Source organism: Rana temporaria, chromosome 1, assembly GCF_905171775.1.
Source record: "Rana temporaria chromosome 1, aRanTem1.1, whole genome shotgun sequence".
NCBI classification, from domain to species: domain Eukaryota; kingdom Metazoa; phylum Chordata; class Amphibia; order Anura; family Ranidae; genus Rana; species Rana temporaria.
The window spans coordinates 81,236,290-81,253,015 of NC_053489.1; the positions used below are offsets into that span (position 1 = coordinate 81,236,290).

Consider the following 16,726-nt stretch of genomic DNA (forward strand, 5'->3'; position numbering starts at 1 on the left):
TATTGTTAGAAAATAGCTAGAGCAGGGAAGGGTTAGACCCTCTGTTACATTTTTATTGTTGTATGAAAGGGCAAAAGCCACCCTTTCTACTTGTCTTGGTAACCCTTGTCACCAAGACAGAAAGGAATAGGAATTCCAAAATGTTACAGGGGCCACCTATTCTGGTGACAACTGTCTAACTGGGGAACTATTCCAACTTTGTCAAGATTTCAACTTGATGTTTGATATCCCAGAAAGGAAGTGGAGGTAAATTCTTGGAATGGGACCCAGACCGCAAAAAAATAGATAATAGGGGTATTAACCTTTCTCTATTCTATCCAAAATAAAAGCAAAAAACTTCCATTTCTCTTTTTCGCATCATGCATTTATGAGCCGGTAGGCTTGTAGGCCATTATATTTAAGCAGTCAAATATAAAATCCTCCCTGGGCATGTCACAGTAGGAAAACCTGCTTAAAGGTTTTATCAAAGTTATATTCACTGATTCCTCAGCTACCTTAAACCCCCTATCCACCTATACAGTATTTATTATGTTTTTTTTTTATCCAATAAATAATTGTAAAGAATCGAATTTCTTCATAAATGTAGGCCAATATGTATTCTGCAACATATTTTTGGTCACCAAAATCCCAATAAGCGTATATTGATTGGTTTGTGCAAATGTTATAGTGTCTACAAACTATAGGATAGATTTATGGAGTTTTTATTTATTTATTTTTACTAGTAATTGCGGCTATCAGTGACTTATAGCGGGACTGCAACATTGCGGCAGACAAATCGGACACTGAGTTGGGGACCAGTGACACTAATACAGTAATCAGTGCTAAAAATATAGACTGTCACTGTACTAAGGACACTGGGAAGGAGTTACATCAGGGGCGATGAAAGGGTTAAATGTGTTCCTAGGGAGCGCTTGCTAACTGTGCTAGGGATGCTTTTACTGTGGGAAAGCAAAGATCCGAGTTCCTGCTTAGCAGAAACACAAGATCTCTACCTTCCCTACTGACAGAACAACGATCTGCCCTGTTTACATAGGCAGACCGCAGTGCTGCCTCTCTCAGAAATGACCGCCGGACCCGCTGATTTACTCCCGCTGTGTCCAATCACAGCGGGAGCAGGTCACTGGCGACGCACCCAGACCCGAAAGTGCAAAATCATGTACCTGTACGTGATTTTGCAGGAGAGCCGTCTTGCTGTCATATATGTACAGTATATGGTTGGCAAGCGGCTAATTAAAAAGCTGTCTTTGAGCTCCAGTTAAAGAATTAAATAGAAAAATGTTGTGTATTGCAGCCTAATAATTCCCAGATGTGGTGGCTGCATTTATTTTCTTTTTTGTTGTCTTTCCCCCTATTTTCTGCTGTGCACTGGTCCAAATGATGTGGTTAAGGGGGGACTTATGGTATAGGGTTGTTCTTCAGGGGGTGGGATTGGCCCCTTAGTTCCAGTGAAGGGAACTCTTAAGGCATCAGCATACCAAGACATTTTGGACAATTTCATGCTCCCAACTTTGTGGGAACAGTTTGGGGATGTCCCCTTCCTGTTCCAACATGACTGCGCACCAGTGCACAAAGTAAGGTCCATAAAGACATGGATGAGCGAGTTTGGGGTGGAGAAACTTGACTGGCCTTAACAGAGTTCTGACCTCAACCCGATAGAACACCTTTGGGATGATTTAGAACAGAGACTGCGAGCCAGGGGTTCAGGTCCAACATCAAAGCCTGACCTCACAAATTCACTCCTGGAAGAATGGTCAAACATTCCCATAGACACACTCCTAAACCTTGTGGACAGGCTTCTTAGAAGAGTCAACGCTGTTATAGCTGCAAAGGGTGGGCCAACTCAATATTGAACCCTATGTACTAAGACTGGAATGCCATTAAAGTTCATGCGCATGTAAAGGCAGGTGTCCCAATACTTTTGGTAATATAGTGTATCTTCAGACATCTCTTAGCATACATGCACGCTACATAAAAAGTAATATCTGGTGCTAAATCCACTATAAGGAGGATCTGTCACTGTTAAAATACCTTGATCATTAATCTGTTTGATAAAAGTTTCGTCAATTTGTAGAGCTCTCTTTTTTAATTTATCAGTCTGTGGTGTGGTTTTGTAATTCTTCTTTGTTCCTCCGTTCGGCAATACCTTTATTTCTAATCTCCCTCATTCCTCCTAAGGGAACCAACTCCTCTGCCTGTCTGCTCCGCCTCCGCACAGCATTCATTTATTTAATGATGGGCAGCGAAGTATCAGAGTGATGAGAGAAGTTGTAAAAATGCCTCTTTCTGCACAAGCTATTTATAAGTGATGTCTATAATTTTGTGACGGGTCCTCTTTAATATTGCATGGATCTATACAGATGGAATATATGAATAGAGCAGATGACAGCTCAGTATAAGACTATACCCTCCATCTTTCTGTTTACTCATGGACTGCGCTGTTTAAATATTACATTAATGCCTTTAATCTCCGGGAGCCATTTGGTTTGACTGACTAGCATACAATAGATCAACATGCTTACTGACTCCATTGTGTTATAGGGATGTGCCTGCTCAGTGCATGTTATGTTCTATAGGCAGGAAAATGTAGAAATAGGTGGATGTGTAATGCATATATACATTGATAATTGTAATATGGCTAGGAAAACCTGGAATATGTCAGACAAAGGGTTGGTCATTGTGGATTAAAGCTGGCCTTGCATGGATTGAATCCCGAATGAATTTTCTTTCGAAAATCAGATATTTTGTGTGTTTTGTGATCCGATGTGTCCCCATTGATTTTGAAATTTTACCAACCAAGCCTTCAATTTCACCTACAGGAAATAAATCCCATGGTCAGGAATCTTCTTTTCTTTCCAGGTCACAGGTCATGCCCATTTCTTTTTCGATTATATTTCTTGCCCATCATTGCTTAGAAATTCCCAAATTTTCCTATATATTTCCAACATGCCCAATCACTCAAATTTAAAGGCCACACGAAAATCGGCCTTTGCTGCAGCCCACTTATAGTGCGAAATTCAAAAGAAAATGATTAGTTACGATTTTCATAGGAATACTCTTTCGGAATTCGACCCATGTGTGGCTGGCTTTAGAAAAACTGAAAGCAGTTTATAAAAGTCTCAAAAATATTAGGTTTTCATGTCTGGTCATTTTGCTGAATATCAACAGTCACATATTTTCCTAATTTTAAAGCAGTTAAGTGAAATATAAGCTCATTGTAACATTTGGGCGGATAACCAAGGCAAAATTAGGCCCTTTGTCTGGTATAATCAATTAAAGCTGAACCCCAAAAATCTTGAAAACTCACCCATACAATGGGGTTTCCCCCATACTTGAAAGGTTGTCTGGTTGTTTAGGTCTAGATTAAGGTCTCTCAACCTTTTTTTACCTTGTAGGAACCCTTGGCAAAAAATGTTAGATTTCAGGAAACCCCATGAAATAGTATAAAGCCGCATACACACGATCAGTCCATCTGATGAGAACGGTCTGATGGACCGTTTTCATCGGTTAACCGCTAAAGCTGACTGATGGTCCGTCGCGCCTACACACCATCGGTTAAAAAAACGATTGTGCCAGAACGCGGTGACGTAAAACACAACGACGTGCTGAGAAAAACAAAGTTCAATGCTTCCAAGCATGCGTCGACTTGATTCTGAGCATGCGTGGATTTTTAACCGATGGTTGTGCCTACTAATGATCGGTTGTGACCTATCGGTTAGGAATCCATTGGTTAAATTTAAAGCAGGTTGGCTTTTTTTTTAACCAATGGTTAAATAACCTATGGGGCCCACACACGATCGGTTTTGACCGATGAAAACGGTCCATCAGACCGTTGTCCTCTGTTTAACCTATCGTGTGTACGAGGCCTAAGATCTACAGTTCATGGAACATCGATGTGTTCTGTGAAACCCTGGTTGAAAAACTTGGTCTAGGAAAAAAGAAAAGTAGATTTACTACCCAATCCTCCTTTTCTCTGCACTGCTAGACCAGTCCGCACAGCACCTTCTCCTCCATACTTCACAGGTCTAAGGTCCTGACTTCATCAGGGTCAATAGTGCTGCATTGAACATGAGGATGTCAAGGGACAGTTCACCACCAGAGCAAAAAATATCAAATAAGTAAAAACACTTTTTTCAGCCCCCTAAACAAGCAGTTAACTCTTGCAGTGCAGATGCAGCCCCACTACAAGGGAAAATGTTTAGGCTTCCTGGAATTACTTAAATGTAGTTGATGTACTCCAGGTCAAAGAGCAACACAGAAATCCTTATTCTGTAAAACAACATGGTACCCCATCCGCTATGATATACCAGCGCAGAACAATCTGATATCTCCAAAGCTGGAGGATCACAAAAGTGTGGGCACCCCCCATCCCCCACATTTTGTTCAACTGTTTTTATAAACATTAATTCAAAGAATGGTTTATAGGGCCTACAACTTATGAAGGAAATAATGTAAGACTATTTCTTGTTATTTCAGGATACAGCGGGACAGGAGAGATATCGCACTATTACAACAGCATATTACCGAGGAGCAATGGGGTTTATTTTAATGTATGACATCACCAATGAAGAATCATTCAATGCAGTACAGGACTGGTAGGTTTACCAAATCCATCTCTAAATGTATTTTTCATTTTTTTCGCATTCTGCCTGGCTAAGAGACAGTTCACACCAGTTGCAGTTTCATTCAGTTCTGTGCCTTTTTTTTACTGCACTAAAAATGCATGCACAATGTTTTCCATGTATTCCAATGGCTCTAGTTCACACCATGCAGTCAGGTTATGGTGCAGAACTAGCACTTATACTCAGTTCAAATGACCAATGGCTCAATTTGTGAAGCTTTACCAGGATCTATATTTTCACCATATGACTGTAAGTTTCAAATCCCATTGGATCCAGCTGAAAATAACTGTCACTTTTTTAAAAGTAAGGCTCCTTATCCTACTGTTTTTGCTTTTTGAAATAAGCCTAAAGAGCTTTTTCCTCTGACACTCTTAGGATTCTTTACAAGACCCCTTTCACACGGGGCAGCGGGTCTGTTAGCGGTAAAGCAGCGCTAGTTTTAGCGGCGCTTTACTGTCATTTTAGCACACCTTTCGGCCGCTAGCAGGGTGCTTTTAACCCCCGCTAGCTGCCGAAGAAGGGGTTAAAAGCCCCGTGTTGTGACGCTTCGGAAGCGATATTCTGGTGCTTCGGAAGCCCTGCCCATTCATTTCAATGGGCAGGGGCAGTGTAGGAGTGCTGTATACAGCTCTCCCGCACCTCCCCAAAGATGCTGCTTGCAAGACTTTTTTACCCGCCCTGCAAGCACACTGCCCCAGTGTGAAAGCACTCTTTTCAGGCACTTTACAGGCACTATTTTAAGCACAAAAATGCCTGAAAGCGCCTCAGTGTGAAAGGGGTCTACAGGAATGTTTGTTGGCTAGTCTTTTCTAGTATTACTTAAAAGAGTGGCTTCACACTGCCCCGCTGTGCTTTGGGCAAGACACGGCCATCCTGTGGTTTTCATGCAAGCAATAGATTTCAATTGGATCCTGCGGTTTTCGTGAACTTTAAGAAGTGCACCAAATCCATAGGTCATAATGCACAGCTAACCTGCACGAAAACTGCGGGTGAGCAGCATATTGCCACACAACGGGGCCGTGTGATGCAACCCTAAAGCAGTGAGCAACCTAACAGGTGAAATGGAAAAGCAGTGACAGCGGATCTTCGCCTTAAAGGTTTTCATGTTGCCCTGCCTCCTCCCCACTCCCCCTCTCATAATCGGACATATAAACAAATGTCTTTTATTTGTACTGCAAGGCAGCAGTTCTCTCACCTAGACAAGAATTGCTTCCCCCCAGCCTGTGTGTGTGCAGAGGTGTCAGAGGTTTTCCTGACCATCTGCGTATGCACAGGGCTTCCCACGCATGCGCAAAGATGACTATTAGGAAAAACCCAAACCTTCAATATCTTTATGCATTCACAAATGTGCCAAAGGGCTCTGCCGGGACCCAAAGGCCAAGCAACTTTCCCAGTGCACACCTTCCTTGAAATGGCTGCAGAGTAAATAGGTGCTGTCCATCCACAGGCTGGGGACTGGAATGTCTCAAAGCAAGAAATATGTCGCCAAGCACACCAGGGAACTCCATTAAAAATGTATTGAAGATCACATCAAAGCAGACGATAGCAATGTTTCTGAGCCACGCAAGAGGTCCTGCATGGCTCTGAAAGGTCATTATAATCTGCTGTGTTGAGATTGTTCAATAAAGCATTGGACTCTTTTTAATTGCGATCCCTGGTGTGCTGGCGACATATTTCTTGCAGTGGCCAAGCGGAACCCTTCGGCACGTCTGTACAGCTGTCAATATGGCGGTGCTGGGGGAGGGGCAGAGCCTCCTAAGACATGAATTGAAAGTCTGCTATAACTGGATTGTGTTGAATAGCAATTTGTAAATAAAATAGCACAAAAACACTGACAAAGCAAGCCTGGACTGACAGAGGGATAATACGTAATAACATTCACTGCCATTGCAAAAGCAAACTAATCACATTTTTTTCTTCTGTAATTCTAATGTCTCAGGTTTCTTGCAGTAAACATTGTCCTGCACCAGTGACTTCAAATAAGTACTTTGTGTAAAAATAGCTGTTTTTGTTACCTACTCAAAAAAATCAGCAGCACGAGAAAAAAAAAAATCGGGAAAAAAAATGGCAACTTTTCAAGTCCGCACACACGCTTTTTCAAAACAAACAAGTAGAAATAAAAGAACTAGCTTGGACTCAAAAAAGTCGCCATTTCTTCAGATTTTTTGCTGTGCCTCAGATTTTATTTGGAGGAGGAAATAAAAGAGCTATTTTTACACAAAGTACTTTTTGAAGTCCTTGGCGCGGAACACCTTTTGCTGCAAAATGTTCTGGTTAATCCTGTGAATACTGGAAGGTTGGTGACAACAGTACAAGGTACTTTAATGGGACTGCTGTGCACTCTGCAACTCAGTGATTTTCTCAGCTTTATAAATAGTGAGTGAGTGAGTAACTTGTATAGCACTACAAATGTAAACTAAATCACCTCAAGGCGCTTTTTACATCCAATGTCGGCCTGATCCTTCAGAAGAGGTGGAACTTTCGTTTTTTCCTAAAAGCCAGATGGTTTTCTTCAATGCGGATGGTCGTGGGTAGAGCGTTCCAGAGCCGAGGTCCTTGGACTGCAAATCTTCGTTCTCCCTAGATTTGTAGCGAGATTTGAGGATTTGGTTAGTTGACCAGAGGACGGGATTGGTGACGTAGGATTTTATTTTCTCGCTTAAGTATTGAGGAGCGTTTCCTTGTGAGCATTTGTGAGTGAGGCAGAGGGTCTTGAATGTGACCCGATCCTTTACGGCTAGCCAATGGAGGGTCCTCAGGGACGGGGCGATTGATTTCCCAGGGCTTTTTCCCCATTACCAGTCTGGCTGCCGTGTTCTGGACGACTTGTAGACGCAAAATCTGGTATTTAGGTAGTCCTAGGTAGAGGGAGTTTGCGTAGTCGAGTCGGAAATTGATGATTGTTCCAACCACTACTGCTGTATCCTCTTCCGGGATGAAGGGGAGGAGTCTGCGCAGTAGGCAGAGAAGATGGTGAGATCCGCTGACTACTGATCCTATTTGTGCGTCCATAGTCATATCTGAGTCAAAGATAACTCCAAGGCTTTTGACTTTGTTGCTTGGGGTGATGGTTTGTCCAAGGATGGTGGGTGGTGTCCATGTGGTCCTAGAGTTAGATTTTTGATTTGCATGAAGGATAAGGAGTTCTGATTTGGATCCATTGAGTTTGAGGGAGCTTTCCGTCATCCAATTATCGATCAGAGTGAGGTATTTTCCTAGTTCGTGATATTGGTCTTTTTTGTTGATACGGAAGTAAAGTTGAGTGTCATTAGCGTAAGAGTGGTAGCGCAGGTCCTGTTTGTTGATGATTTTAAGGAGTGGGCAGAGGTAGATATTGAAGAGAACGGGCAAAAGGGGTGATCCTTGAGGGACTCTGCATGTAATGGTGCGTATGTCTGAAGTGAAGCCTCCTAGTTTCACTGTCTGCGATCGATTTTCTAGGAAGGATGCGAACCAGGGTAGGGCAGAGTCTTCCCAATACACAAATATACAAAATTGTGGTAATGGCACAAAACACTGGCAGGTAGAATTTTTTTTTTTCACAGAAGTGACATGGTTGGTGTCTTCTGTCACAAACCCCACAATGCTGCTGGCTGGCTGTTACTGCAACCGTGCTGTTGATTTGCACCTAAATGTAGTTGCTGTTACTGCAAGTGTGCTGTTGATTTGCACCTAAACGTAGTTGCTGTTACTGCATGTGTGCTGTTCATTTGCACCTAAACGTAGTTGCTGTTACTGCAACCGTGCTGTTCATTTGCACCTAAACGTAGTTGCTGTTACTGCAACCGTGCTGTTCATTTGCACCTAAACGTAATTGCTGTTACTGCAACCGTGCTGTTCATTTGCACCTAAACTTAGTTGCTGTTACTGCAAGTGTACTGTTTATTTGCACCTAAACGTAGTTGCTGTTACTGCAAGTGTACTGTTTATTTGCACCTAAACGTAGTTTCTGTTACTGCAAGTGTACTGTTTATTTGCACCTAAACGTAGTTGCTGTTACTGCAAGTGTGCTGTTATTTTGCACCTAAACGTAGTTGCTGTTACTGCAAGTGTGCTGTTCATTTGCACCTAAACGTAGTTGCTGTTACTGCAACCGTGCTGTTCATTTGCACCTAAACGTAGTTGCTGTTACTACAAGTGTGCTGTTTATTTGCACCTAAACGTAGTTGCTGTTACTGCAAGTGTGCTGTTTATTTGCACCTAAACGTAGTTTCTGTTACTGCAAGTGTGCTGTTTATTTGCACCTAAACGTAGTTGCTGCTACTGCACGTGTGCTGTTCATTTGCACCTAAACGTAGTTGCTGTTACTGCAAGTGTGCTGTTTATTTGCACCTAAACGTAGTTGCTGTTACTGCAAGTGTGCTGTTTATTTGCACCTAAACGTAGTTGCTGTTACTTCAAGTGTGCTGTTCATTTGCACCTAAACGTAGTTGCTGTTACTGCAACCGTGCTGTTCATTTGCACCTAAACGTAGTTGCTTTTACTGCAAGTGTGCTGTTTATTTGCACCTAAACGTAGTTGCTGTTACTGCAAGTGTGCTGTTTATTTGCACCTAAACGTAGTTGCTGTTACTGCAAGTGTGCTGTTCATTTGCACCTAAAATGTAGTTGCTGTTACTGCAAGTGTGCTGTTCATTTGCACCTAAACGTAGTTGCTGTTACTGCACTTGTCCTCTCCAGTTTATACCTAAAGGTACGAGGTGTGTGTACTGATTTTGTCCTGTGCAGGCCATTACAATGTCTGGAAGGACAACAAAGAGAGGCAGAGAGTCACGAGGGCAAGCAGGCTCTGCATCTAGAAGCAAAGCTGGTGGTGGACATGGTGAATCCTCTTCAGCACGTGGCCATTTGACACGCTCATCCTTCTTTTCGGGAGCTGGCCATGTTGAGCCTCAACATGCAGAGCAATTAGTAGAGTGGATGACGAAGCCGTCCTCATCCTCCTCATCCTCTCTCACCCAGGCTGAGCTTAGTTTGTCTACCAAAGCAGCTGCCAAGGCATCCTATTCCCTCTGCACAATGGCATCACTCACTCCTTCCCTAGTCCAACCATGTCCTCCTGAGGAGTCTCCCGAACTGTTTCAACACAGTGTTGGGTACATGCTGCATGAAGATGCGCATCGTTTTGAAGGCTCCGATGATGGAACACAGATAGAGGAAGGCAGTAATGTGAGCCCAGAGAGAGGGGGTGCCGAGAGGGACAGCAATCTGGCAGTCATGTTCCCCCAGCTGCAGCATACTGCCAGGTTTTCGACAGTGATGAGGAGGGAGGGGATGATGAGGTCACTGACTCTACGTGGGTGCCTGATAGGAGAGAGGAGGAGGAAGAGGAGGAGGAGGAAGAGGCACAGGCACATCTCCAAAGAGGCAGGATGCCCTCCAGGGGCCAGCGTAAGGGCATCACATCAACTGCATTACATCGCAGAGCTACGCCTGTGCTGGGCGCTGTTGTGTCTCAACGTTACTGCAAAAGTTCTTTGGTGTGGGCCTTTTTTGAGACATGTGCATCAGATCGCACCGTTGCTATTTGCAACATATGTCTCAAGCGTATCTCGCGTGGCCAAAACATCACCCACTTGGGCACCACATGCTTGACCAGACATATGTCAACCTGCCATGCAGTTCATTGGCAAGCATACCAGAAAGACCCTGTGAAGCACTTTTTACCTATATGCTTCAGGTTAATCCTCCCTGCTTGTTTAAGGCTGTTAATGGTATTTGCCCTTCTGCAGCCAGTCCTGTTTCAAATGTTAATTGTTCTAGCCCTGTGTTTACTGGTTACTGTGATTAGATAAGTGGCTCATGTTAATTATGCTGATTGCTTCATTGTGGTAATTATCTCTCTATATGCGGAGCCGAACCGGCTAGATACTGATTAGTTCAAAGAAATATCTTTATTTCAAGGGAGCTGTATTGAAGACCCCCCACTGTGTAAGGGGGGGCGGAGATTTGTCATTGTAACAGTTGTAACCACATATAAGCTCTGGTTTTTACTATTAAAAGTCTGTGTTGTTCCAGCCTTAAGCCTTGCCTCATGTATGGATGCTTCTGGGATGTTCTTGTATGGAGAGGAGGGAATGCTTGACGGGGGATATCATACCAATACCGTCACAGACCCACACCAAAGAACAAAGCGGACCTCCCCTTGCCCCTCATCAGCTGAGACCTCCAACCCCACTAGACCCTCAGTCCTCTCTGAAGCTTGCACTGATAGGACTGAAGGTGTAGAAATAGGTGTGTCACAACCTAGTAGTACATGCGGGCAATCTACTCATGGTACCAGACAAATTTCCCTGCCCCAGCTGCTGAAGCGCCGAAACCCAGCCATCCACATGCCCAGCGGTTGAATGCTAGCTTAGCGAAATTGCTAGCACTTCAACTGCTGCCTTTTCAGTTGGTAGATTCTGCCCCCTTCCGTGAGTTTGTGGAATGTGCGGTACCTCAGTGGCAAGTCCCCAAACACCACTTTTTCTCACGGAAGGCGATTCCGGCTCTCTACCGCCATGTGGAAGGCAATGTCCATGCCTCGCTGGACAGGGCGGTCAGTGGTAAGGTGCATATTACCGCTGACTCATGGTCCAGCAGGCATGGAGAGGGACGTTACCTCTCTTTCACGGCGCATTGGGTGACTCTGCTGGCAGCTGGGAAGGATGCAGGGCATGGTACAGTAGTGTTGGAGGTTGTTCCGCCACCACGCCTCCAAAGCACTACTACTAGTTGTGACACACCTCTCTCCTCCACCCCTCCTCTTCTTCTTCCTCTGTGGCCTCTTCCTGTTTTGATGTTTCCTCGGAATCAGCCGTGCTCCGTAGGCATACGAGGGGCTACACAGGAATGCAGGCCTAGAGATGCCATGCGGTGCTAGAGCTGGTGTGCTTGGGAGACAGGAGCCACACTGGGGCAGAGGTTCTGTCAGCTCTACAGGGGCAGGCTCAGAGGTGGTTGACGCCACGCCAGCTTAAGCCAGGAATGGTGGTTAGCGACAATGGCACCAACCTCCTCTCTGCCCTGCGACAGGGACAACTGACCCATGTGCCCTGTTTTGCTCATGTTCTGAATTTGGTGGTGCAGGAAAGTCTGTGTGCATTTCCAAAGGTCATATAATGCCACTGCTTGGCTGACAGACCTCCAAAGGGAATACAACCTGCCCAAGAACTGCCTAATCTGTGACATGCCCACCAGATGGAACATTGGCCATGCAGCAGCGGCTGCACACGCAGCAGAGTGCCATCAATGAGTACCTGTGCCAATATGGCAGCAGAACTGGGTCAGGGGAGCTTGTTTTTTTTTCCCCACGCCAGTGGGCCTTGATCAGGCATGCATGCACTGTCCTGTCACCATTTGAGGAGGCCACAAGGATGGTGAGCAGTGACAGTGCATGCATCGGTGAGACTGTCCCTCTTATTCACATGTTGAAGCACACGCTACGTGGAATAATGGACAGGGCCCTTGCGGCAGAACAGAGGGAGGAAGAGGAGGACTTCCTTACCTCTCAAGGCCCCCTTTATCCAGACAGTGGTCCTGCATGCCCGCCTAGCACACAGGAAGAGAACGAGGAGGACGAGGTGGAGGAGGAGGAGGATGATTGTATCAGCAGCATGGAGGTGGAGCCTAGCACTCAGCATCAGCAGCAGCAGTCTTCAAGGGATCACTTACAGTCCCAAGGAACCTGTGGACTTTTACGTGGCTGGTATGAGGTGGCTGCGGATCCTGTCGTCCTCAGTGACCCAGAGGACTGTGCCCCGAATTCCTCAGCAAACCTGCGCTGCATGGCCTCCCTGATCCTGCAAAGCCTGCGTAAGGATCCTCGTGTTCGTGGTATCAAGGAGAGGGAACATTACTGGCTGGCAACTCTCTTTGATCCACGTTACAAGAGTAAGGTTGCGGAGCTTATCTTGCCGTCGCAGAGGGAGCAGAAGATGAAACATCTTCTGGAGGCCTTGCAGAAGGGTCTGTGCAATGCGTTCCCAGGACCTGGAGAATTACCAAATCTTGTTCCTGGACAACGTGTTGCTGAGGCTTCAGTGAGTCACAGAAGGAGCGGTGGAGAAGGTGGCAGTCTGACCGATGCATTCAGCCAATTTTTTAGTCCACAGCCCCAAGGTATGTTCGGTTCCAGCAACCATCCCCAGCGTCTGGTTTACATGGTGCGGGAATACCTAGGGGCAAGATCCGACTTGGACACCTTCCCCTCCTAAAATCCTCTGGCTTACTGGGTCTTGAGGATGGATCACTGGCCAGAGCTTGCACAGTACGCAATTGAGCTACTGGCTTGTCCTGCATCCAGCGTTCTTTCAGAACGCACATTCAGTGCTGCTGGAGGCTTTGTGACCGATCACAGGGTGCACCTCTCCACCGACTTCGTCGATCGACTGACCTTCATAAAAATGAATCAGGCTTGGAACAACACCAGCTACCAAGCACCTGATGCTGATGTAACCGAATAATTTGTTTGAAATGTCAGATCCCTTGGAGACTGCCTATGCTGATGCTGAGTGACTGTCCTGTTATGCTGCTGACTCAATATCCTTTTCCTCCTTACTGATCTAGCTGATAGCTAGTAAGAACATTTTTGTTTCTGGGCTCCGCCACCAGTGCCTAAGGCCCAATTTTTCTGCCCCTGTTTAACAGGGGCGTCTAATAACAATTTTTTATACAATACTTTGCATGTGGCTCTTTGTTGCGCTCCAATTACAGTATCTGTGAGGGGTTGCAGTGCTGTGTTGTGCCTAAGGCCCAATTTTTCTGCCCCTGTTTAACAGGGGCGTATAATAATAGTTTTAGATGCAATTTTTTTGCAGCAGGGGTTATTACTGCGCTCCAACTAGAGTATCTGTGAGGGGTTGCAGTGTTGTGGCAACGCCACCAGTGTCTAAGGCCCAACTTTTCTTACCCTGTTGTAGTATTTTTCTTTGTTTGATTACTTTCTAATTTGAGTTTATTCTAGCTTTCTCCTACGTTATCATAGTGTCATGTTTATTTTCCTGTACTAAATACTCATTATTGTCAATGTAAACACCACAAATCTAGATTGGTTATTTTAGGCAGCATTGATATAATAATAATAAGCCACACATTGTTGAGTATCCAAAAATATTTATTGTTTCACACGACAAAAGGTGTCATTTTTATTTTTTCCAAAAATATCTTAATAGAAAATCTTTATTTTTTTTTATTTTTATTTCTATTTTCAAGAAATATACTTTTGCTTTGAAATATTTGTCTACATCAATTTTTTGTTATTTTTTTTAGAGATATGTTTATTTTTCTTATATATATATATTTTTTTTTTTTGTTTATTTTTTGGACAAAAACAAAATTAACAAATATCTGGCTAAAACGCATGAACAATGACCTACTTTTTATCAGTTGTCGTTGTTCATGCGTTTTAGCCAGAAAAATAGAGATTAGACTTTGAAAAAAATAAATAAAAGAAAACATTTTAAACTTTTTTTTTTAAACCCTCCCCAGAACATCAATTACATTCTTTAGTTTAGTTTCCACCACTTGGGATTTCTTTTGAAGTTGCCCTAAGGTGATGTTTATGTCCTCAATTTGGGACCTGCAGGAATAGACCTCCCCAATTAAGACCTGGGCACTGTAGGTGTCCAATCCACCCCCAACTGCAGGAATACCTCCTGAAATTTGAAAAAAAAACATGTATTACAATTATGCAGGCCTACATCTATTACCTGAAGCTGTGCTGTATGACACTGACCTGATGTGGTGGCATTTCCCACTTCCTGCACATCCGTCGAGGGTGGGGCTTGGCTCTGTGTGGGGTAGGTCGGCTCCACAACTCCAGCTTGATTGCGCCCTATGAGATTGTAAAAAAGGGATACATGAATCAAAAAGATTAGAGGTCTGAAAGAGGAATATCAATCATTCTTTTTATAAAGTGTGGTATAATTGTCTGTTTTTACAATCCTTCTAAGCTTAACACAGGATTTTATCCATTACCAAACCTGCAACATTTCTCTATCTTTGGCCAAGTTTCCTACATGGAAAAACACCAAGTATCCACTAGATCACCTCTGTGTGATACCCTAACTAGGTTGTTCTTGTTGCCGACACTCAGTGCCGATCCTGACCTCCCTGGGGCCCTAAGCAAAATGACATGGCACATTAAAAATGAGAAGCAGGGGGCGCTGACGACAGTGACATGTCACATTAAAGAAAGTAGAGAAGCGGGGGGAGGGGGTGTTCTGAAATGACATCTTACATTAAATTGAGAAGCAGGGGGTGCTGACTTGTTACCTCTTCTTCCATGCAGCCAGCAAGTTGAGAAGCGGGGTGAGGGGGGCGAAAATTACTTCTTATCAGGCGGGGCCTCTAGTAATTTGGGGGCCCTTCGCAGCTTTGCATGGCCCTAAGCGGCCGACACTTGTGCTACTGAGCCCATATGTGTAACCAACTGCTGAGCATACTCTCCTTTTACTGTATATTGACTTAAGTTGGATTATTTAAATCTAGTTAATAACACATTAAAAAAAAATTGGTCTCACATAAAAAGATCATAAATAGAATGAACAACCAATTATTATGCCCACAAACATGAACCTTGAGACATCTATTCTTGAACTGTATATATACCCAACCTGAAAGAAAAAGCCGCAAAATAATAAAAACAAATAATCAGAGTACACATGAAAATTACTTACGTCTTCTGATGACTCTACGAATCCTCTCCATCTGTTCCGGCTCTCTGATTTTCAGGTCAGACCATCTCTTGCGCAACTGATCCCTGGACCTCTGCATCCCGCATTTTTCATGGAAAGTCCTTCGTACCTTCTCCATGATCTGGGCCTTGACTTTATTTGGGTTCTTGTAAGGCCCTTTTTTTTTACAGTCGTAGTCCTCCTTTTAAAGGATTGCCACCATCTTGACCATCTCGTCGAAGGACATGTTGGTGGCTTTGTACCTCCTGCTCCTCCTGGTGGGTGCCTGGCCTCTCTCCTGCCTGGTTGCAGCTTGCTGTCTCTCCTCCATCATGTCTTCACCGTCTTGCATTGACCGGGCGGGGAAACGTGCAAAGCTTCTCACATAAAGGGATATTGCGTGAGTGAGAACGTCGTTCACAGTCGGTAGAAAACGTCGGAAAAACGATCGTGCAGTACGACGATACGAAACTTGATTTTGGACTTCATGATCAGTGGATGAGTTTGTGGGTTAGATATGGGGAGAAAGCTAAGGTTTGACTGACATTAGCTTTTTTTGCTTAATTTTGACTTGCAGAAATAATGGAGGCCTTCAGAGAACAGGAGTTCTTCACAGAATTTGTTCAAAGGGGGCCCCGGATGGCAACCCCCCTTTTTTCTAGAATTTTTCTTTCCCAAAAAATAATTTATTCAGCCAAGATCTGGCATTGTAATGCCCCCCCCCCAACCCTAAAATAATCTACATATTGTTGCCACACAGCACGTGTGCTTTGGGGGGCCAAGCCTGTATGGACAGTCTCACGGGCCACCACCACTAGAACATCAGTGGCCTCATCAGGCACAAGTGTCATGTAGTTTGTTGAGGGTCTCTTTAGGAAATTGTGCAATATGCAGCAGCAAAGTATGACATGGTTCAGATTCTACTTAACAAACCTACAGTCCTTATCTTGTTTGCAACGCCTGTATACTGCTGTTCAAAGTATATAGGGCCAAAGGGTCTTGTCAGGGCCGATTCTCCCTATAGGCTCACTATGCAAGCTGCTTAGGGCCCCGCAAAGCTGCTTAGGGCCCCCCAAATTACTAGAGGCCCCGCCTGGTGAGAAGCCATTTTCGCCCCCTCACCCCGGTTCTAAACTCGCTGGCTGAGTAATTTCCGACAGCAGAACACCCCCTCCCCCCGCTTCTCAACTTACTTTAATGTGACATGTCACTGTCGTCAGGGGTATTGCACAGTATTGCAGAGTACTGGCAGGGAAGGAAGAGTATTGCAGGGGGTATTGCAGAGTATTGGGGCGGGGGTTGCAGGGATGGCTGGATCTGTGACTGCAATAACCACTTAACCGACCGCACGCCATAAAATAACGGCTGCAGGGTGGTTCCTTAACTCTGGGGCGCGCACACGGGAATGTCCGTGACCGCCGGGTCCAGAGGACCCGGCGCATCATGGATA

General features: G+C 44.5%; 1 protein-coding gene across 2 annotated transcripts in view; it reads left to right on the forward strand.

Annotated features, from left to right (window-relative positions):
• RAB3C (RAB3C, member RAS oncogene family) overlaps positions 1–16,726 on the forward strand; it is a 215,162-nt gene that overhangs the window by 169,189 nt on the left and 29,247 nt on the right. For both annotated transcript variants that reach the window (XM_040339655.1, XM_040339653.1), the window contains exon 3: positions 4,474–4,592. In XM_040339655.1, the coding sequence (XP_040195589.1) occupies positions 4,474–4,592 (119 nt within the window). The remainder of the gene's footprint in view (positions 1–4,473; positions 4,593–16,726) is intronic.